Raw genomic sequence first — 24,371 nt, forward strand, 5'->3', positions numbered from 1 at the left:
TCACTGTCAACTATATCATCAAATTTCTTATCTGTAAACTTATTCACCATGACCCCTGCATTCTTAATCAAATCGCTTATATAAATGATAAACAACAATGGATACAGCACCGATCCTATGGAACACCACTGGTCATATCGGCCTCCAGTCTGAAAAATAACTCTCTACCACTACCCTCCGTCTCCTATTATTAAGCCAATTTTGTATCCAATTGGCTAGTCTTCCCTAGATCCCATGTGATCTAACCTTACTAATCAGTCTACGTTCATACAGACAATGTCTAGTGCTCTGGTGGCAAAGGAAGGTCATTGATGAAGCAGCTGAAGACAGTTGGGCTTCGGACACGACCCTGAGGAACTCCAGCAGAGATGCCCTGGGGCTTAGATGATCCACTTCCAATAAGCACAACCATTTTCCTTTGTGCTAGGTATGACTCCCAACCAATGAAGATTTTTCCCTCAATTCCCATAGCCCCCAGATCTGCAAGGGCTTTCTGATGTCATCTTCAGTTAAATGCTGCATCAATGTCAAGGGCAGTCACTCTCGCCTCACCTCACCTCTGGAAATCAGCTCTTTTGCCATGCTTGGAGCAGGGGTTTAATGAGGTCAGGAGATAAGTAACGAAAACAGAAATTGCTGGAAAAGTTCAGCAGGTCTGGCAGTATCCGTGGAGAGAAATCACAGTTAATGTCCCAAGTCGAGTGAAGGGTCACTCAATCTGAACTAGTTCTGAAAAAGGGTCACTCAACTCTGATTTTTCTCCACAGATGCTGCCAGACCTGCTGAGCTTTTCCAGCATTTTCTGCTTTTGTTTCTGATTTACAGTTTTGGCAATTTTTTTGGTTTCTTACAGGAGATAAGTAACTCTGGCAGAACCCAATGTAAGCATCAGGGAGCATATTATTCCTTAGCAAGTAGCATTTGCGACGATCACTTCTGTATTTTGTTGATCATCAAGTGTAGACTAATATGCTGCTAATTGGTGGAACCATCTTGCTTTTTGTGAACAGGGCATACCATGGCAATTTTTCACAATACTGGGTTGATGCTAGTATTGTAACTGTACTGGAACAGTTTTAGCCAGGAGCATGAGTCTTCCATACTATTGTCAGGAATGATCTTCTCACGGCCCATAGCCTTACAATAGTGAGAGCCTTCAGCCTCTTCTTGATAATACATCAAGAGAATCAAACTGACAGAAGACAGATGATGATACGGACTTCAAGTGGACAGCAACATGGATCATCAACTTGACAATTCGGCTAAAAATGGATGCAAATGTCCCAGGCTCCATCAACACCGAGAATGGAGATTTTTGTGAAGCCTCCTCCTCCTGACCACTGTTTACCTTCTCAACTACCATTCATGACATTCACACTTAGGTCTGATCTGTTGTTTGTGGAATAATTTTGCCCTGTCTATCGCAGTTTTTGATGACTACAAGTTTAGGGAGAGTAAAATGAGAGAGCATGGCCAGGCATGCATTGGAATGGTCAAGTAGACAGTTAAAAAAGTCATAAATGCATGCTACAGAAGGCAATGAGTTGAGGTAGGAGCCAAGTCAAGTGACTTATCAATGTACTTTAAATTAAAAACTTTAGGGTAGAGACATAGACATGTACAGCAAGGAAACAGACCCTTCGGTCCAACGCATTCATGCCGAGCTGAAAGGAAGTTTTATATGAAAGCCTTGATGAACATGTAGTGTGGTCATAGCAACCCAAGATGCTACGAATTGTGAAACACAGCAGACCAGATCATTTTAAGGACCAAATAATATTGTCATCAACTCAGTGCAAACTCACTGAAGTATTTCTAGTGCAAACCAGTTCATTATTGCTAAACAACTTAACTGCTTAATGTTCCCTGAAACAATTCTGCTCAGCAACGAATGCAGGTCAAGTGGTAACATGATGTTTTTCTATTGTATTCAAACAGCAAACAAAATGGTTGATATTCACATAATTGTGACATAAATCAAAGCACATTTACTGAATTATCCAATGGTATTAGATCAAAAGCAACTCCAAAAGCAACAATTCAAAAGGATTGTAAATTGAAATTAACACCACCTTTAAGAGAGTTATGAAGTCATAGAGATGCACAGCACAGAAACAGACCCTTCAGTACAACTCATCCATGCCAACCAGATATCCCAAAATAATCTAATCCCATTTGCCAGCACGATACCTCTAAACCCTTCTGATTCATGTACCCATTCAGATGCCTTTTAAATGTTGTAATTGTATCAGCCTCCACGATTTCCTCTGGTAGCCCATTCCATACACGTACCACCCTCTGCGTGAAAAAGTTGTCTCTTAGGACCCTTTTAAATTTTTCCCCTCTCACCCTAAACCGAGGCCCTCCAGTTCTGGACTTCCCCACTCCAGGGAAAGACCTTTCCGATTTACCCTATCCATGCCTCTCATGATTTTATTACCTGCATAAGGTCACCCCTCAGCATCCGAAGCTCCACAGAAATCAGCCCCAGCCTATTCAGCCTCTCTATCACTCAAACCCGCCAACCCTGGTAATCCTTGTGAATCTTTCAAGTTTCACAACATCCTTTCGATAGGAGGGAGACCAGAATTGCACACAATATTACTACAACTCATCCTCTTTATTTCATCCAATCACAGAATCAACAACCAAAAATATATATGTTCCTCAAAAAATAAGCTACTAGATGTTAGGAAGAACAACTGCATATTGGGATCTCCTAGAGTGCCTGTCACTCACTTACTGAAATTAAAAGAAAATTAAAACATGAGCACAACAAAACTTCAGCGTATTTACACCAAACTCTACTAGACTCCCTCACAGACAGCCAACATCATTGGTCCCTCCAAATAGCAAGATGACGAATGGCAATATTTTTATATTTATCAAACAAAATAAATAAAAACTTGGGGAGGAATGAAGAAGTTAAAATTTCATGAATGGACAATGATACTTGAAACCAATTTAAAAAAAGATCAAAATGCCTCAATTCGGCTCAAATCAAATCCAGGTCTTTAGCACTTTTCAAATCAGATACTTATACAGACTGTGCTGTAAGAAAATATTATATGCACAGAAATATACAATTTAACACAATGTGACTTACAAATTGTCACTGACAGCATGAATAAATGTCCTTTATTTTTCCTGTTAAAGTTACAATATCTAACTTCTATTGCAACAATCTCCATTCATAGAGTCATAGAGATGTACAGCACGGGAACAGACCCTTCGATCCAACTTGTGCATGCTGACCAGATATCCCGACCCAATCTAGTCCCACCTGCCAGCACCTGGCCCATATTCCTCCAAACCCTTCCTATTCATATACCCATCCAAATGCCTCTTAAATGTTGCAATTGTACCAGCCTCCTCTGGCAGCTCATTCCATACACGTAGCACCCTCTGTGTGAAAAAGTTGCCCCGTAGGTCCCTATTATATCTTTTCCCTCTCACCCTAAACCTATGCCCTCTAGTTCTGGACTCCCCCCACCCCAGGGAAAAGACTTTGTCTATTTATCCTATCCATACCCCTCATGATTTTATAAACCTCTATAAGGTCACCCCTCAGCCTCCGACATTCCAGGAAAACAGCCCCAGCTTGTTCAGCCTCTCCCTATAGTTTAAATCCTCCAACCCTGGCAATATCCTTGTAAATCTTTTCTGAACCCTTTCGGGTTTCACAACATCTTTCCGATTGGAAGGAGACCAGAATTGCATGCAATATTCCAACAGTGGTCTAACCAATGTCCTGTACAGCTGCAACATGACCTCCCAACTCCTGTACTCAATACTCTCACCAATAAAGGAAAGCATACCAAACGCCTTCTTCACTATCCTATCTACCTGCGACTCCACTTTCAAGGAGCTTTGAACCTGCAATCCAAGGTCTCTCTGTTCAGCAATACTCCCTAGGACCTTACCATTAAGTGTATAAGTCCTGCTAAGATTTGTTTTCCTAAAATGCAGCACCTGACATTTATCTAAGTTAAACTCCATCTGCCACTTCTCAGCCCATTGGCCCATCTGATCAAGATCCCATTGTAATTTGAGGTAACCTTCTTCGCTGTCTACTACACTTTTAATTTTGGTGTCATCTGCAAACTTACTAACTATACCTCTTATATAAATGATTTGGATGTGAGCATAAATGATGAAAAGTAGTGGACCCAACAGCGATCCTTGTGGCATTCCACTGGTCACAGGCCTCCAGTCTGAAAAACAACCCTCCACCTCCACTCTCTGTCTTCTACCTTTGAGCCAGTTCTGTATCCAAATGGCTAGATCTCCCTGTATTGCATGAGATCTAAACTTGCTAATGAGTCTCCCATGGGGAACCTTGTCGATCGCCTTATTGAAGTCCATATAGATCACAGCTGCCGCTCTGCCCTCCTCAATCCGCTATTACTTCTTCAAAAACCTAAATCAAGTTTGTGAGACATGATTTCGTATGCACAAAGGCATGTTGACTTTCCCTAATCAATCCTTGCCTTTCCAAATACATGCCCCTCAGGATTCCCTCCAACAACTTGCCCACCACCGACGTCAGACTCACTGGTCTATACTTCCCTGGCTTGTCCTTACCACCTTTCTTAAAGAGTGGCACCACGTTAGCCAACCTCCAGTCGTCTGGCACCTCACCTGTGACTATCAGTAGGGGCCCCAGCAATCACTTCCCTAGCTTCCCACAGAGTTGTTGGGTACACCTGATCAGGTCCTGTGGATTTATCTACTTTTATGCATTTCAAGACATCCAGAATTTCCTCCTCTGTAATATGGACATTTTTCAATGTCACCATCTATTTCCCCACATTCTATATCATCGATATCCTTTTCCACAGTAAATACTTACGCAAAATACTTGTTTAGTATCTCCCCCATCTCCTGTGGTTCCATACAAAGACCGTCATACTGATCTTTGAGGGGCCCTATTCTCTCCCTAGTTTACCCTTCTGATCCCAACGTATTTGTAAAAAACCTTTGGATTCTCCTTAACTCCATTTGACAAGTCTACCTCATGTCCCCTTTTTGCCCTCCTGATTTCGCTCTGAAGTATATTCCTACTTCCTTTCTACTCTTCTAAGGATTCACTCAATCTGTCCTGTCTATACCTGATATATACTTCCTTCTTTTTCTTAACCAAACCCTCAATTTCTTTAGTCATCCAGCATTCCCTATACCTACCAGCCTTTCCTTTCATCCTAACAGGAATATACCAAATCTAGACTCTTGTTATCTCATTTCTGAAATCTTCCCATTTTCCAGCCGTCCCTTTATCTGCGAATATCCACCCAATCCGTTTTTGAAGGTTCTTGCCTAATACCGTCAAAATTGGCCTTTCTCCAATTTAGAACTTCCACTTTTAGATGTGGTCTATCCTTCTCCATCACTATTTTAAAACTAAGAGAGTTATGGATGCTGGCCCCAAAGTGCTCCCCAATGACACCTCAGTCACCTGCCCTGCCTTATTTCCCAAGAGTAGGTCAAGTTTCGCACCTTCTCTGGTAGGTACATCCATATACCGAATTAGAAAATTTTCTAGTACACATTTAACAAATTTGGGAGAAGATTTGTAACTCGTTGTTGTGGTTCTGTTCGCCGAGCTGGGAATTTGTGTTGCAGACGTTTCGTTCCCTGTCTCGGTGACATCCTCAGTGCTTTTGCTTGGTTTTGCTCTTGCTGGGTATCGGATGAGGACATGCCACAACCCAAAGGACTAGCCACACTACCATACATCAAAAACATTTCTGAACTGACAGCCAGACTACTGCGACCAAAAGGACTCATAACAGCATACAAACCAACAGCCAGTCTCAGACAACAACTCACCAGGATGAAGGACCCGATACCCAGCATGAGCAAAACCAATGTAGTGTACAAAATCCCATGCAAGGACTGCACAAAACACTACATAGGACAAACAGGAAGAGAGCTAACGGTCCGCATCCATGAACACCAACTAGCCACGAAACGACATGACCAGCTATCCTTAGTAGCCACACACTCAGATGACAAGAAACAGGAGTTCGACTGGGACAACACTACTATTATAGGACAAGCCAAACAGAGAACAGCCAGGGAACTCCTACAGGCATGGCATTCATCCACAGATTCAATCGATAAGCACATCCTCCTGGACCCAATATACCGGCCACTGCAGCAGACAGCTGGAACTGACAACCGGAAGCAGCAGGTACAAACCACTACAAATGCCGGAGGAAACATCACAGAAGCGCTTCACAGGAGGCTCCCAAGCACTGAGGATGTCACCTAGACAGGAGATGAAACGTCTGCAACACAAATTCCCAGCTCGGCGAACAGAACCATAACATTTAACAAATTCCTCTCCATCTAAATCCTTAACACTATGGCAGTCCCAGTCTTTGTTTGGAAAGTTAAAATCCCCTACCATAACCACCCTATTATTGTTACAGATAACAGATCTCCTTACAAATTTTTTTCTCAATTTCCCTCTGAGTATTAGAGGGTCTACAATACAATCCCAAGAAGGTGATCATCCCTTTCTTATTTCTCAGTTCCACCAAAATAACTTCCCTGGATGTATTTCTGGGAATATCCTCCCTCAGTACAGCTGTAATGCTATCCTTTATCAAAAAGGCTCTTCCCCCTCCTCTCTTGCCTCCCTTTCTATCCTTCCTGTAGCATTTATATCCTGGAACATTAAGCTACCAGTCCTGTCCATCCCTGAGCCATGTTTCTGTAACTGCTATGATATCCCAGTCCCATCTTTTCCTTGGGGTCAGGGCATCCAGAACTAGAAGGCATAGGTTTAGGGTGAGAGGGGAAAGATATAAAAGAGACTTAAGGGGCAACTTTTTCACACAGAGGGTGGTACGGGTATAGAATGAGCTGCCAAAGGAAGTGGTGGAGGCTGGTACAATTGCAACATTTAAGAGGCATTTGGATGGGTATATGAATAGGAACGCTTTGGAGGGATATGGGCCGGTTGCTGGCAGGTGGGACTAGATTGGGTTAGGATATCTGGTCGGCATGGACGGGTTGGACCGAAGGGTCTGTTTCCATGCTGTACATCTCTATGTCCTAATCATGCCTGAGTTCATCTGTTCCCTGTTAGGCCTTTTGCATTGAAATAACCTTGTTCTCTGCTTTGTTCCTGCCTGCCTTGACTCTTTGACTCGTCTTTGTTCTCAACTGTACCAGTCTCCGATTGATCTCTTTCCTCAGTATCTCCTTGGGTCCCACCCTCACCTTACTATTTTAAATCTTCCCCAGCAGCTCCAGCAAATCTCCCTGCCAGTATATTCATCCCTTTCCAATTTAGGTGCAATCTGTCCTTCTTGTACAGGTCACTTCTATCCCAAATGAGTTTCCAATGCTCCAAAAATGTGAATCCTTCCCCCACACACCAGCTCCTCCGCCATGCATCCATCTGCTCTATTCTCCTATTCCTACCCTCATTCGCTCATAGCACCGGGAGTAATCGAGATATTACTACTCTCAAGGACCTCATTTTTAAATTCCTGCCTAACTCTCTATAATCTCCCTTCAGAATCTCAACCTTTTCCCTTCCTATGTTGTTGGTTCTAATGTGTACAATGACCTCCTGTTGGCCCCTCTCCCTCTTGACAACATTCTGCACCCTCTCGGAGACATCCTTGAACCTGGCACCAGGGAAGCAACACACCATTCTGATTTTTCGCAAAATGTCTGTGTGTATCTCGGACTAGAGAGGCCCTGAACACAATTGATTTCTTGGAACCCGACGTACCCCTCATTGCATTAGAGCCAGTCTCAATACCAGAAACTTGGCTGTTCGTGGTACATTCCCCTGAGAATCCATCACCTCCTACATTTTCCAAAACAGCATACTTGTTTGAAAGGGGGATAGCCACAGAAGACTCCGGCACTACTTGCCTACCTCTCTTACCTTTCCTGGAGTTAACCCATCTATGTGACTGTATCTGAGACTTGCCCCCTTCCTATAACTGCCTTTCATCACATCCCCTTGCTCTTGAAAATTCCTCATTGCCTCTAACTGTCTCTCCAACCAATCCATTCAATCCTCAGTAACCCATAAACTCTCCCTAAACTCCCACATCTGACAAGAAGAGCATAACACTCTACTAAAGGCCATTTTTGCTTCTTTCAAACTGCAGACCCAGAAAATAGCACTGTCTTATTCCTCTATAAAACACTGCTCCAGGTTCAATTAATACTTATGGCTTATATTTTAAGTTTAATCTGGAGACATATCTCAATAAACCATATAATCAAGAAAGAGCCTACTCTACTCACTCCTGTAGACTTATTGTAAGGCCACAGTTAAACATATCTGTTTCTGTGCTGTGACTTCTCCCAAACAGGTTCCTCCAAGATTAGTTGTGAATTCCACTGTTTGTTAATTTTCCCAGACGCACTCCGATGTACAGCGATATATGAATTCAAAACAGCAAAGGCAGTAACTGCACAGGTTCACTGCTCTGTCAGTTAGCAACATGGGTTTCTTTCTTTCTCTCTCTCTCTCTCCTGCACTGACCTTACCACGTACTTCCTTTGTCTGATCTTCTCCCTTTTAAAAGTTGTTTTGACTTTTTCTCCAAAGTTCCAAAACAATGTAACAGCATATAAAACAGTAATTGCTGCTCTTGGAATACAAGGAAATCACCTCCAGCACCTAAAATACCTCAAAAAAAGGAGCAGCTGTTACAGCCACATATTTTTCCCGTCCTCCAATACAAGCTTTCGGAGCACTGCTCCTTCATCGCATAGCTAAAGGGGCAGGATCATAGGGCACAGAATTTATAGTAAAAGATCAAAGTGTCATACAGCTGATGACATGGCTAAATTTAGATGACTGATTAATTGTTGGATATGATTGCACCAGATTACCTTGTTTTTGGATGTATTATTCTTTTATTCTGTTAAACTGTGCGCATTTACTTCAAGTCCAGTTCCAATCTCCTGTCAATTCGAGATTTTTAACAACACTCACTTCTTTCCGGTTTGCTATTTTCTACTCTCATTTCTTTTGACTTTTGATTTCTATTTCCTGTTTGTGCATGTTGAACATTCACTAAGCATGAATTTCAACTTTATTGCATTTTGGTGATCGATGAGTTATCTTTTGTGGTCACAATTTTATTTTTAATAATGTTATTTTTCTGAGTCACCTCGTAAGTTATGCCTATGTAGTAGAGTTTATCATTGTTAATGGAGGGTATGATGTGGAGTAGCCAAGTCGTCAGTTACAAATCATTTGTAAAAGATTCTTATGCAACTATACATTTTCATACCAATAAAGTTGCCTTTACTGAGAATGCTCACAATAAGTCTACACCCAACAGGATTTTACACAAGTATACCAAGTACATGAATCCTACGGATTAAACTCAATTCATCATCCTGAAGAAGAGCTCATGCTCAAAACGTCTACACTCCTGCTCCTCGGATGCTGCCTGACCGGCTGTGCTTTTCCAGCACCACACTTTTTGACTTTAAAGACAAAAGGACTGACACCTCTTAATTATGCAACTAGACAGACATTCTAATCCCATCAGGAGTGACAGCCACATTTAGCAAGTGATAAAGTCACCACCTGCTTCCCCAGGACAGATGTCACGCAAACACGTGTACACACTAGATACGTCTATGTGACACCATAGTGCTAAAATTTGTATGCATGTAAAAATTGTGTATAAAAGACTCTACAGTATAACTGTACTTTGGATTTCATCACTGCCTCGAACTGTGCTACTGTGGAAGTCGCTGTCATGGAGGAAGCTGAAAAATGTGCTGCTAGAAAAGCGCAGCAGGTCAGGCAGCATCCAAGGAGCAGGAGAATCAACGTTTCGGGCATAAGCCCTTCTTCAGGCACAGTGGGGGAAGGCCACCAGGTAAGGTCCCTCTGCCAAAGCATAACAGGATCCATTCAGTAACTGGGCCCTGCTGAAGCCTTAGTTAAATGCCAACAGGTTGTTTGTAAACATAGATAATGGTGAATACCAACAGTTATTTTGTTCTCTTTAAGTAAACACAGTATAGATCTGAATGACCTCATTAACTTGTGTGTATATATATATATATACACACATATACATATATAGATAAAAACTTCCTTCTGTGAATTAATTACATTTCTGTAATAAAAAATGCTCAATAAAGAGGCTATTTTCACCTCTCACTGATCTCGGTCATTATTGAATATGATCCCACAGTGCCTTTAATTTACACACATCTTAAATGATCATTGCTTGTGGTGTCACAAAGCTGGTCCCTTTTTTCTAAAAGCTGTTCTGTTTCTCAAGGATACTGTGTCCTTGGTTTTTCTCAGAGGGGTCGAAAAAGAGCTCCCAGTTCCGTTTAGACTAGTTTGGTACAGAGATTAAAGGGTATTGGGAGGCCTTTTTGTTTTCAGATGAGACTTCAGGCCAAAGTGGTCATGTTTTAGAAGTGACCTGTATGATGAAAGGGGAGTGGTTAGCTCTTTAGCTGAGCAGTTCAGTCCAGAACTGGCTCGGAGTTCAGCTGTGTGGAAACAGGCTGTCTCTCTGCTCTTCGAACTTCAACCTGTAAGCATTTGTTCCATTTTTTTAAAATGGTGTTTTAAGGAGGTTTGCTTATTGGGACTGTTGTGTATATTCAGAACAGCATGATTAAGTCTAGTTTGGATAGAGTGAGTTCTGTAGGGGTTCTTTATTCTTTCTTTGTGCTTCATCGCGTAATGCTGTGAATAAATTTTTGTCTGTCTTAAAACCTTGTAGTCAACCTTACTAACTTACTCTGGGTAATTTTCACTGGGCTGCCTGCTTAAAAATGTTTTGAATGGTCTGGCCTAGTCCATAACAGGGGCATAATGATATTTTGTCAATGCAGAAATAATAAATTACTTGTATTTTAGTATAACATAGCATAAATATTTTTCAATTAAGTTATTTCAAATATATGTTTGTTTTCACTATAAGATAGCTATGTTATGGACCAGGCCAGACCCCCTCAAAACATTTCAAGAAAGTAGCCCAGACCCTAACTTTCCTAATTGTTTTAAGCAGGTGTAATGTCGGCATTCCAGGAGTGACAGAGCTGGCACAACCTCTTAGTTTTAAACAAAACAGAATTTATTTACAGAGTACTGAATGAAACACAAACAAAAGAGAACCGAATTTAGAATAACGTACCTGAAAACCCAGTCAACTGTATCCCAACTTAAAGATGCTGCTCCAAACACCTGCAACATCCCCATAAATACCCCATTGGCAAATAAAGGTAAAATCAAACACAGGTTCTTACAGGAGAGATGTCAGAGAGACAGAGAGATGTCAGAGAGCGATAGAGAGAGAGAGAGAGAGAGAGAGAGAGAAAGCGAGAGAGAGGGTGGGTGAGCGAGAGAAAACCAGCGTGGAGCTGGAGCTGTTTATTTGGTGCTTCAAACAGACTACTTGCCAAAACCAAAGCAGAAAAACCCTGAACTGGGAGAACTGGCATCTCCCTTTTCATTGCACAAGTCATAGTCTTACAGTCATACAGCACAGAAACAGACCCTTCGATCCAACCAGAACATGCCAAACTAAACTCATCCCACCTGCCTGCTCTTGGCCCATGTCCCTCCAAACCTTTCCTATTCTTGTACCTAGGAGAAAGTGAGGACTGCAGATGCTGGAGATCAGAGCTTAAAAATATGTTGCTGGAAAAGTGCAGCAGGTCAGGCAGCAAAGGAACAGGAGAATCGACGTTTCAGGCATAAGGGAATCCTGAAGAAGGGCTTATGCCCGAAACGTCGATTCTCCTGTTCCTTTGATATTCTTGTACCTATCCAAATGTCTTTTAAATATTATAATTGTACCCACATCCACCACCACTTCAGAAAGTTCATTCTGCATGTGAACCACCCTCTACAATAAATTTGCCTCTCATGTCCTTTCACCTTAAAAATGTGGCCTCTAGTCTTGAAATTCACCATCCTATGGAAAAGACAAATACCATTAACTTCTATCTATACCTCTCATTATTTTATAGACTTCTGTCAGGTTGCCTCTCAACCTCCGAGACTCCAGTGAAGAAAGTCCCAGTGTTTCTTTATAACTCGAACCTTCCATGGTGAGCATCATCCTGGTAAACCTCTTCTGAACCCTCTCCAGCTTGATAGTATCCTTCCTATAACTGGGAAACCAGAACTGGACCCAGTATTCCAGAAGAGGCCTCACCAATGTCCAGTACAACTTCAATATGACTTTCCAACTCCGAGACTCAAAGAACTGAGCAATGAAGGCAAGCATGGCAAATGCCTTTTTTACTACCCTGTCCATGTGTGACACAAACTTCGAAGGATTATGTACATGCATCCCTAGGTACCTTTGTTCTATAACACTGCAAAAGGCCCTACCATTAATTGTATAAGCCCTACCCCTGTTTGGTGTAACAAAATGCAATACCCCTCAATTATGCAGATTGAACTCGATCTGCCATTTTTTCAGCCTATTGACCCATTTCATCAGTGTTTTAAAAAAAACTTAAAAGCCTTTTCAAGTAGATATTTCCAGACATATCAGAACCTCTGCCGTTATGGCCCCTCTCTACAAAGACCAAGGGCAACATAACCTTGTTAAATGGCCAGCATCATCACACCTCCCTCTTAAAAAAGAATGAACCATCAATATCCCAAGACAGCTGCATTTAAAACTCGTTAATCTTAAAAAGTGTTAGTACACGACAACACACATAACCATGCAAACATGCGCTACTACATTCTATTTCAGTCCATTTACTCGTGCCACCGAACACCTCAGTTTCTCATCCAAGTCTCGAAAATGTGTTGGCAATTGCGTTTTCGCCTCCTGCCACGTGTACAATTTTCGAACTGAATGGCAATAGCAACAAGCTCCATCTGAACAGCATGGAATTTTTGTCCTTGAATTTATGATCAGTGTATATGATTGTCTCAGGTACATTACTGGTGACATAAACATTGAAATGCTGTAATGCCAACAAGAAGCTCAAAGTCTCCTCAACTGTCGAATATTTCTGCTGATGAATGTTCAATTTCCTGAAGAAATACCCAATAGGTTTTTTTATCTTCTCAATGTCTTCCTTTAAGAGCACAGCACCAACACCCACATCGATAGCCATCTTGAATGGCTTTGTGTAATCAAGTGTGGCTATTACCGGAGCAGTGGTTAACACAGCTTTCAGTCCACTGTCCACTGACCTCTACACCGCTGAAGCCAGATGCCAACTCGAAGACACCTCCTCCTACCACCCCCTCAACCATGACCCCACCCCTATCACCAAACCATCATCTCCCAGACCATATAGAACCTCATCACCTCAGGAGATCTCCCACCCACAACTTCCAACCTTGTAGTCCGGGAACCCCGCACTGCCCGATTCTACCTCCTTCCCAAGATCCACAAGCCTTACTACCCCGGCCGACCCACTGTCTCAGCCTGCTCCTGCCCCACAGAACTCATCTCCACCTACCTCGATACTGTTCTATTCCCCCCTAGTCCAGGAACTCCCCACATACGTTCGAGACACCACCCACACCCTCCACCTCCTCTAAGACTTCAGTTTCCCTGGCCCCCAACGCCTCAGCTTCACCATGGACATCCAATCCCTCTACACCTCCATCTGCCATGACCGGGGCCTCCAAGCCCTCCATTTCTTCCTCTCCCAATGTCCTCAACAGTACCCTTCCACTGACACTCTCATTCGTTTAGCTGAACTGGTCCTCACACTTAACAATTTCTCCTTCGAATCCTTCCACTTCCTCCAGACCAAAGGGGTAGCCATGGGCACGCATATGGGTCCTAGCTATGCCTGTCTCTTTGTCGGCTACGTAGAACAGTCCATCTTCCGTAGTTACACCAGCACCACTCCCCACCTCTTCCTCCGCTACATTGATGACTGCATCGGCACCACCTCGTGCTCCCGTGGGGAGGTTCAGCAGTTCACCAACTTCACCAACACATTCCACTCCAACCTTACCTTCACCTGGACCATGTCTGACACCTCCCTCCCCTTCCTGGACCTCTTCATCTCCATTAATGATGACCGACTTGACACTGGCATTTTTTACAAACCCACCGACTCCCACAGCGACCTGGACTACACTTCTTCCCACCCTACCTCCTGCAAAAATGCCATCCCGTATTCCCAATTCCTCTGCCTCCGCCGTATCTGCTCCCAGGAGGACCAGTTCCACCACAGAACACGCCAGATGGCCTCCTTCTGTAGGGTTCATAATTTCTCTTCTCACGTGGTTGAAGATGTTCTCCAACTCATCTCATCCACATCCCACACCTCTGCCCTCAAACCCCACCCCACCAACCGTAACAAGGACAGAACCCCCCTGGTCCTCACTTCCACCCTACCAACCTTTGCATTAACCACATCATCCGCCGACATTTCCGCCACCTCCAAACGGACCCCACCACCAGAGATATATTTCCTTCCCAACCACTTTTCGCTTTCCGAAAAAGACCATTCCCCCCGTGACTACCTGAGTCCGTGTGGACTCAGGTCCACACCCCCCAACAACCCACCCTCCCATCCTGGCACCCTCCCCTGCCACTGCAGGAATTGCAAAACCTGCGTCCACTCCTCCTCCCTCACCACCATTCAAGGCCCCAAAGGAGCCTTCCACATCCATCAAAGTTTCATCTGCTCATCCACCAATATCATTTATTGTATCCGTGGCTCCTGATGTGGTCTCCTCCACATTGGGGAGACTGAACGCCTCCTCGCAGAGCGCTTTAGGGAACATCTCTAGGACACCCACACCAATCAACCCCACCACCCCGTGGCCCAACATTTCAACGCCCCCTCCCACTCTGTCGAGGACATGCAGGTCATGGGCCTCCTCCACTGCCACTCCCTCACCACCCGACGCCTAGAGGAAGAACGCCTCATCTTCCGCCTCGGAACATTTCAACCCCAGGGCATCAATGTGGACTTCACCTCATTTCCCCTCCCCAGTTCCAATCCGTCATTTCAGCGCTGTCCTCATGACCTGTCCTACCTGTCAATCTCTCTTCCCACCTAACCGCTCCACCCTCCCCTCTGACCTATCACCTCCATCCCCACCCCCATTCACCTATTGTACTCTTTGCTACCTTCTCCCCAGCCCCTAAACATAGATTTTCCTGCTCCTCGGATGCTGCCTGACCTGCTGTGTTTTTCCAGCACCACTCTGATCTAAACACTACTTTTAAACATAGTCTAGCCAACTCCCCTGCTCTATTTAACCGTTTCCTAAAATTTAACACATCGTCCAAATATGTGGTCTCTGAATTCTGACTCACCAATTTCGCTGTAATCAATTTTAGTGATCCTCTCACTTCATGCCCAAAAACTAATTCAACTGGGCTGAATTTTGTCAATTCATTTGCACAATTCCGGTGGCAAAAAGTACAAATTTCTTTATCCCAATCATCTGGACAGTCTCAATTATAAGTCTCAATTATAAATATGGTCTTTAATGTCTGATGGTACCTTTCTAGCGCTCTCTGCAATTCTGAATGGTATGCAGTAGATTTGAGTTGTTTTATTCCTAAGTTGTCCGTAACTTCCTTGATGTAAAGTTTGATCCTTCATCTGATTGTATCTCTGTGGTACTCCATATCTAGTGAAAAATTTGAGTAACGCTTCTACAATCCTTTTAGCTGTGATACTGTGCATTGGAATGGCCTCTGGAAATCTAGTGGACACATCCATTATTGTGAACAAATACTAATTCCAACTTTTTGTTTTAGGTACAGATCCGACGCAATCAGTTAAGATTCTTATCAAAGGCTCCTCAAATGTAAAAAAGTATTAAAAGGTGCGGGTTTTATTACTGCTTGTGGTTTTCCAGTTACCTGACATGTCTGACAGTCTGGCAAAATTCAACTACATCCTTGAGCAATCCAAGCCAAAAAAATGTGTTTTTGTATTTTAGCTCAAGTTTTTCTTACCCCTAAATGACCTCCTCCTGGTAGTTCATGTGCTACCTGCAACACCTTTCTATAACCCACTGGCAATACGACTTGATGAACTTCTGTCCATTCCTCATCTGCCTGAATATGTGATGGCCTCCATTTCCTCATTAAGACATCATTTTTAAGATAGTAGCATTCAGGGATACATCTAGATTCTTCTTCAGTGTCTGCCTTTGGATACAATCACTTCAAATATTCATCTTTCTGCTGTAACTCAATTAACTTTTCTGAGCTAAAGATATCTTTGTCATCCATCTGCTCCTGTTTTGTCTCAACCATCTGATCAAACAGGGTCTCTGCTAATTCTATTTCAACTTTCTTATCTATACTATTTGATTTCTCCTGTTTCAATTGGTGACTTTGGTAACGGAGTCACACACAGTCAGGAAAGCTGCCAGGATATGTTTCCTGTGATATCCTCAGTTGCCTGAGTTTCCACTGGCTTTTCAGCCACAGTAGACAGCACTCTTACCTGAACCAACTATATCGTTATGTTTTGACACAGTGTTGAACCCTTCCGAGAATATGTATAGGGTATAAGCAGGCAGGGAAAGAGTTAAGTTCTGAGGTTTGTGATACAAGAGGTTCAGGTGAGCATGATTGAGATCAGATAAGAACTTACAGTTAACAATGGGGTGCTGGAGGAAAGAGTAATGGGTTAACAAGGTGGAAAAGCAGTCATTATGCAGAGCCATTTGGAAGCATTCAGTATGCAAGGTCAGCTAACAAGGGGAAAAGTATCCATTGTATGGATCCAATTAACAAGGTTAAGAACATTCACTGTATAACAGTCATGGGCTTGGTCTCTGCTATTGGTTATCGTTGATTGCAACGGTCACCCAATTAATATGTATGTTGCCCTATCTGGACGCTCCTCCCTGTAAAATGACGATATAGAACATAGAACATTACAGCGAAGTACAGGCCCTTCGGCCCTCGATGTTGCGCCGCCCTGTCATACTAATCTGAAGCCCATCTCACCTACACTATTCCATGTACGTCCATATGCCTGTCCAGTGACGACTTAAATGCACTTAAACTTGGCGAATCCACTACCGTTGCAGGCAAAGCATTCCATACCCTGACTACTCTCTGAGTAAAGAAACTACCTCTGACATCTGTCTTATTCCTATCTCCCCTCACTTTAAAGTTGCGTCCCCTCGTGTTTGCCGTCCCCACACTTGGAAAAAGGCTCTCCCTGTCCACCCTATCTAACCCTCTGATTATCTTGTATGTTTCTATTAGGTCACCTCTCAACCTTCTTCTCTCTAATGAGAACAGCCTCAAGGCCCTCAGCCTTTCCTCGTAAGACATTCCTTCCTTACCAGACAACATCCTAGTAAATCTCCTCTGCACCCTTTCCAAAGCTTCCATGTCCTTCTTATAATGTGATGACCAGAACTGTATACTATACTCCAAGTGTGGCCGTACCAGAGCTTTGTACAACTGCAGCATAACCTCCTGGTTCCGGAACTCAATCCCTCTTTTAATAAAGGCCAAAACACTGTATGCCTTCTTAACAACTCTGTCAATCTGGGTGTCAACTTTCAGGGATCTGTGTACATGGACACAGAGATCTCTCTGCTCATCTGCACTCCCAAGAATCTTACCATTAGCCCAGTACTTTGTATTCCGATTACTCCGGCCAAAGTGTATCACCTCACACTTGTCCACATTAAACTCCATTTGCCACCTCTCAGCCCAGCTCTGCATCCTATTTATGTCTCTCTGCAACCTACTACATCCTTCATCACTATCCACAACTCCACCGACCTTAGTGTCGTCTGCAAATTTACTAACCCACCCTTCTAAGCCCTCATCCAGGTCATTTATAAGAATGACGAACAGCAGTGGACCCAACACACCCTTGTGGTACGCCGCTAGTAACTGGGCACCAATATAGTTCATTGAGAAACTGCTATTCCAGAGAAGACCAAGAACTCATATCTCTGCGTACGTGGACAATCGTTCTCTCTTCCTCCAGGGCCCGGAGTAAAGATGAAGGAGGTAAAACCATACTGTGTCTCTGAGTGTTTTGCTTTGACTGAAGGGGGAAAAGGGACAACACTTCTGTTAATTTAACCAAACACCCAGAAAAGCTCACCTCGCCTCATAATCTGTTAAACTATGACTAGCAAAGAACTCACAAATACCACGATTTAAAGAAAATAATATCAATATTCATTCCTTAACTCTAAAGGTTAACATTAAACAACTGTTCACAACTCTAAGGGCCCACCATTCTCTTAACTGATTGTTATCTACCTCCAACTCAAGAACAATATACTGTTTCATAAAAACCCATATTAAAATTACATCAACTTAATTTCAAAACCATACAGCTACTGTTGTCTCCAATATCCTTCTGCTTTCAGTTGAAGATCTCCCTGGATCATCATCTTTGTTTTACTGTGAAGATGTTTCATATAGAAAAGGTACCTTTGATAGAGAGTCATGATTTTGGAGGTGAAAGTGAGGTCTGCAGATGCTGGAGATCAAAGTTGAAACTTTATTGCTGGAACAGCACAGCAGGTCAGGCAGCACCCAGGGAACAGGAGATTCGACGTTTCGGGCACAGGCCCTTCTTCAGGAATTCATGATTTTGGAGGTGCTGGGCATACAAAGTTAAAAATCACACAACATCATGTTATCATTGAACAAGTTTATTTGGAATTACTTGGTTCTTAGAGCTCCGAAAGCAAGTATTTACAAATAAACCTGTTGGACTATAATCTGGTATGGGGTGATTTTTAATTTTGATAGAGGCTGTTTTGCTGGCAGTTACTCTCTGACTAACTTTCAAAATGCCTGCTTTTTTATACCCCAAACACTGGATCATCTCATTGGTTTGAGGTTGGCAAAAACAATAAATTCAAATTCATTTGGTTTTAGTACCCTTGTGCATAATTTAAATTGATTGGTTAAATTTGAATTGTTGCTGAAACAGCAACCCACTCAGGTATCTATTTCATAGCCAACTGTTACACATTTTCAATTTTCCAGTACACTCTGAGACTGCTTGTTAGCCATATGATAAGGTGCTTGTAAGCACTCAATGCAAAACAGCATTTAGGCTCTCTTAAAGGTACAGTATATGCCTTCAACTTCATAACAGTTAGCAAGGACAAATTGTATTCCCGCAGCTGAGAGTTTGTCCAGTTTTCCTACCACGACTTCTCCACTCTTTAAAGAACACTCTAACCACACTCTACATAACTGAGCACTTTTTGTCTCATCATGAATTTCCATTACTAGCACCTTTTCTGGCAATAGTCCTTCAGGAGGTATATATCTCATGTGTCAACATCAAAGATTGAGAGGATCCTGGATCTCTTAATATTGTAATCTCTTTGCCTGCTGCTCCTGGCCTATGCAAATAAACTTTACCTTCGCAAGTATATGGTTTAAAAAAATCTGGCACTTCCTCTCGAACCAACCTCTGCCCAGGTTGTATATTCTGGGGCAGCTTTCTAGCCTCCACTGTGCTTTCCGTTACCACTCCTGTTTGCCTACAGCTGGCTTCCAGTGCTTCTTCTAATCTACCAACATTGTGATTTCACATGGCCTACTTTATTGCAGTGAAAATACTGGAGCTTTTTAACTTCTCTTTCCCTTTCAATGAATTCCTTTTTACCCTGCGTTGTTATCCTTATGATCTTCACCAAGCTCTACCTTTCCCTTACCCCGTGAGGATTTTTCTTTTACCCAATGTCTATCCCTCACAGATTGAAATTGATGTCGGAAGCCAAACTTGGATTTATGAACCAACTCATAATCAGCCGCCATTTTGGCTGATAATCTTGCCATTTTAACTCTGCTCTTCCACATGATTTCCCACCAGCTCAGGAAGTGAATTTTTGAACTCCTCCAAATTTGTTTCTCTAAGACCATCATAGGTTGCTGTATTTTTGATGCCCTTATCCACCTCTCAAAATTACTTTCTTTGGCTCTTTCAAATTCAATGTAGATTGGGTCAGGGTCCCTCCTTCGATTCCTGAAATGCTGTCTGTAGGCTTTTGGCATAAGCTCATATGCACTTAAAATGGCTTTCTTCACCTCCTCATATGTCTCAGATACCTCCTCCGCCTCACTAGCTCGACCTAGCCGTTTTGTTTGGATCAACAAAACTCACATGGTCACTGGCCACTGCACTTGTTTAGCCATCTTCTCAAATGAGACAAAAAAGGCTTCTGCATCCTTCTCAAATTTAGGCAAAGCTTAAAGATATTTAAACACATTTCCACCAGGCCTTTAGCTACGATGGGTTTGCTCATCCTCATTCTCTTCCTCACTAGGCTTACCTTCTACCTTCATCTCCATTCTTTTAAGCTGACTTTGCTATCGAAGTGCCAATTTATCAAGTTCAAACTCTCTTGCTCTCTCTTTTCTCCTTTCTTCTCTCTCTTTCTTTTTGCATTTCCTCTGCTTTTAATCATAATTCAAAGTTTCATTTCTTTTTCTCTTTCGTTTTCTTTTGCCTCTAACTCAAGCAGCTAAAATTCAATTGAGAATTAAGCAAACTCCAAAGATTCCGATGGCATTTCCAGCAAATTTAAATGCTGAGCTATTCCTGTCATTATCTTTCCTTTTCTTACAGATGAAGGTAACTCCAATTCCAGCTTGACTGTCCATTCCAGCAAGTTTGTCTTGTTCACCTTTTCTAAAACCCCCAAAGTCACTTCTTCCACCCCCAGAAAACTCTTATTGACTGAAAGAGCTATTACGATACCAGCACTGTTTAAACCAACTGAATTCAACACCCAGAACAGCAGACACTAAGATCTACCACTCGCTGCCTTTGAGTCCAACAAGCCTAATCTCAAATTGGAACCATAGAACAAATCTCACAAACAGCCCTCATCTGTTATACACCAGGCCATTTCAAGAAATTAGCCCATACCCTCACTTTTCTAGTTGTTTTAAGCAGGTGTAATGTGGATATTCCAGGAGTGATATGGCTGGCCCAGCCACTCAGTTTTAAACAAAACAGAATTTACTTACAGAATACTGAACGAAACATGAACAAAAGAGAACCACATTTAGAATAACGATGCCTATCTGAAAACCCAATGAACTCTATTGCAACTAAATGATGCTGTCCCAAATACTTGCAATGTCCCAATAAATACCCCCTTGGCAAAAAAAGTAAAATCAAACACAGGTTCTTACAGGAGAGATGTCAGCGAGAAAGAGAACCAGCATGGAGCCGTTTCTTTGGGTCCCAGCTAAAAACTTGACCAGTAGCTTCAAACAGACTGCTTGCCAAAACTTGACCACACCAAACCAGAAACAACCCAGAACTGGGAGAACTGGCTACTCCCACTTCATTTCTAAACACTTACACAAAAAATGTAAAAGCCTTTTCACGTAGACATATTTGCAGATGTATTGGAACTTTTGCCCTTACGACCCCTCACAACAAAAACCAAGGACACATAACCTTATTAAAGGAGCAGCATCGTCACAGATAGTGCACACATTGACTTTTCTTCAAACATCAGCAGTTTAAGGAGGACATATCTATCTGATTTAACACTTAACAATGAACAAACATCACAGCATTTGCCTTTTTGACCTTAAATACCAAAGGAAGTATTATACTAAAAATATACTGCAAAGTCACACCACTGGGGTTCTGCACACATTTCTTTAAATCCAATGCAAATTACAAAATTATTAGAAAACATTAGAAACATTAAGCATACTCAGTACAAGTAGAAAAGGGAAATAAATTACTTTCATGTTTGGGGTGAAGGATTTCAACCTCAAATCTTGACTTGTTTCATCAAATGGTATTGAATCTTCAGCATATTATCAGAATGTGCAGACAAAAGATGTATTGCTAGGAATTAATTCTTCTTTCTAGAACTAAACTAATAGTAGTTGTGTTGTAAAAGTGCATTTCTAAGAATGGCATTAGTACAATAGTCACTGTATTTAAAATTGGTCAAATGATATGATTGATCACATCAAAGTGCCCATGTTCTCAAATCCAATAAAGATTTATAGTACCTGTCCTTCCAACATTTCACGCTGAGATAAGACACGTTCCTGCTCAGAGCTGTTTGTCCTTCGAATAGAGATAGCGTGAGGTTTGCGTTTCGATTTCCCCTGCCGTGCAGCTGCACTGCTTCCACTTTCAATAGGCATCACTTCTTGGTGATCTCTTCACCTGGTTAAGTGGAAAGATTTATGAAGAACACAGTGTACACCATTTGACAAATACTGACCACATGACTAGACTCATGAAATGCGACAACACAAATGCAAGCCATTTGGCTAATCATGCCAATGAGAAGTGGCAATTCACTCTGGTCATCATCACTCAAATCACACTTGCATCTCAAAGCACTGTATAGTCGAATAATTACTAATTATTGGTGGGCGGCACGGTGGCACAGTGCTGCCTCACAGCGCCGGAGACCCGGGTTCAATTCCCGCCTCAGGCGACTGACTGTGTGGAGTTTGCACATTCTCCCCGTGTCTGCGTGGGTTTCCTCCAGGTGCTCCAGTTTCCTCCCACAGTCCAAAGGTGTGCAGGTCAGGTGAATTGGCTGTAGTTAAAAATTGCCCTTAGTGTTAGGTAAGGGATAAATGTAGGGGTAGGGGTATGGTGGGTTGCGCTTCGGCGGGTCGGTGTCGACTTGTTGGGCCGAAGGGCCTGTTTCCACACTGTAATGTAATCTAAAAAAAATATACAGTCTCATCCGTGTCACGTGAACAAATAGCCAGGCTACAAAGAAAAATCTGCCACAAACTGGAACAGGATTAACATGTTCCTAAGTTTAGCAGTGTTCACAGTGCTAAATGTTGGCCAGCACAGAGGGAAACACTTTGCCTTAGAACATAGAACATAGAAGAATACAGCGCAGTACAGGCCCTTTGGCCCTCGATGTTGCGCCAATCCAAGCCCACCTAACCTACACTAGCCCACCATCCTCCATATGCCTATCCAATGCCCGCTTAAATGCCCATAAAGTGGGCTTTACAAAATTAACATAGGACCTTTCATTTCCTTTTGAAAAGAAAGAGATTTGGTTTAATCACTCTCCAACGGATGGCAACTCCAACAGTGCAACATGCAATCAGAAGGGCACTGAAATATCAATGTAGGTTAGGTGCCCACATCAAGGCTGCGGATTCAGGTCCTGTGTTAGGATAGGATAAATTCAACTTTTGAGGGAATGTGTATATTTTATCGCAGCAGAAAGTTAAACAACACAAACCTAAGAGAGAATATAAGTTATGAAGCTGGCATAAGGGGGTTATAAAAAGATATTGACAGGTTAAGATGTGACAAATAGAATATAGTATAAGAAAATATGCAATTGTCCATTTAGGTAGAAAAAGTACATTATGGAGAAAAGTTGTAATTTCTGAAATGCACAGGTACAGGATATCCTAGTGCATTATTGTTGAAAGGTTAGTACGCAGATATGTCAAGTGATTTGCTATCGGGAGTCTCGAGACAGATTCACAGACATTTCCACGACTGACAATGAGATATCAGAATGGTGTGTTGTTTCCCTGGTGTCAGGGTCAAGGATATCTTGGTGAGAGGGTGCAGAATATTCTCAAAGGGGAGAGGGACCAACAGGAGATCATTGTCCACAGTGGAATTAATGACATACGATGAGAAAAGGACGAGCTTCTGAGGACAGAAAATAGGAAAGTCAGGCAGGAAGCTAAAAAGTTAGTCCTCAAGGGTAGTAATATCTGGATTACACCCAGTGCCACAAGCTAGTGACAGTAGGAATAAGAGGATGAAGCATATGAATGTGTGGCTGAGGACTGGTGCAGGGGAGAAGGGTTCACATTTTTGGTAGGTGGGTGCAAGAGATAGTCAGAAGAGATCAGTCTGAGACTAAAGCTGTTAGGAAAAGGAGCAAGTCAAACAGTCAGGGCAGGCAGGTACAAAGCGGAGAATGAGGTCGGACTGAAAAATTAAACTGCATTTATTTCAACGCGAGAGGCATGGCTGATACGACAGATAGACTTAGTGCTTGTTTGGGAACATGGGACTAGCATTACAGAAACATGACTCAGGATGGACAGTATTGGCAGCTTAACGCACCAGGAGGGTATACATGCTATGGGAAGGAGAGAAGGAGTGGGTGAGAGAGACCACACATAGAACATAGAACATTACAGCGACGTACAGGCCCTTCGGCCCTCGATGTTGCACCGCCCTGTCATACTAATCTGAAGCCCATCCCACCTACACTATTCCATGTACGTCCATATGCCTGTCCAATGACGACTTAAATGCACTTAAACTTGGCGAATCCACTACCGTGCATTCCATACCCTTACTACTCTCTGACTAAAGAAACTACCTCTGACAGCTGTCTTATACCTATCTCCCCTCACTTTAAAGTTGTGTCCCCTCGTGTTTGCCATCCCCATACTTGGAAAAAG

General features: G+C 42.6%; 1 protein-coding gene across 2 annotated transcripts in view; it reads right to left on the bottom strand.

Moving 5' to 3' along the window:
* The window catches only part of wdr37 (WD repeat domain 37), a 145,160-nt gene that overhangs the window by 105,450 nt on the left and 15,339 nt on the right, over nucleotides 1–24,371 (bottom strand). For both annotated transcript variants that reach the window (XM_043690670.1, XM_043690669.1), the window contains exon 2: nucleotides 21,966–22,125. In XM_043690670.1, coding sequence (XP_043546605.1) covers nucleotides 21,966–22,103 — 138 coding nt within the window. In that variant the 5' untranslated portion in view covers nucleotides 22,104–22,125. The remainder of the gene's footprint in view (nucleotides 1–21,965; nucleotides 22,126–24,371) is intronic.

This window comes from Chiloscyllium plagiosum, chromosome 5 (genome assembly GCF_004010195.1).
Source record: "Chiloscyllium plagiosum isolate BGI_BamShark_2017 chromosome 5, ASM401019v2, whole genome shotgun sequence".
NCBI classification, from domain to species: domain Eukaryota; kingdom Metazoa; phylum Chordata; class Chondrichthyes; order Orectolobiformes; family Hemiscylliidae; genus Chiloscyllium; species Chiloscyllium plagiosum.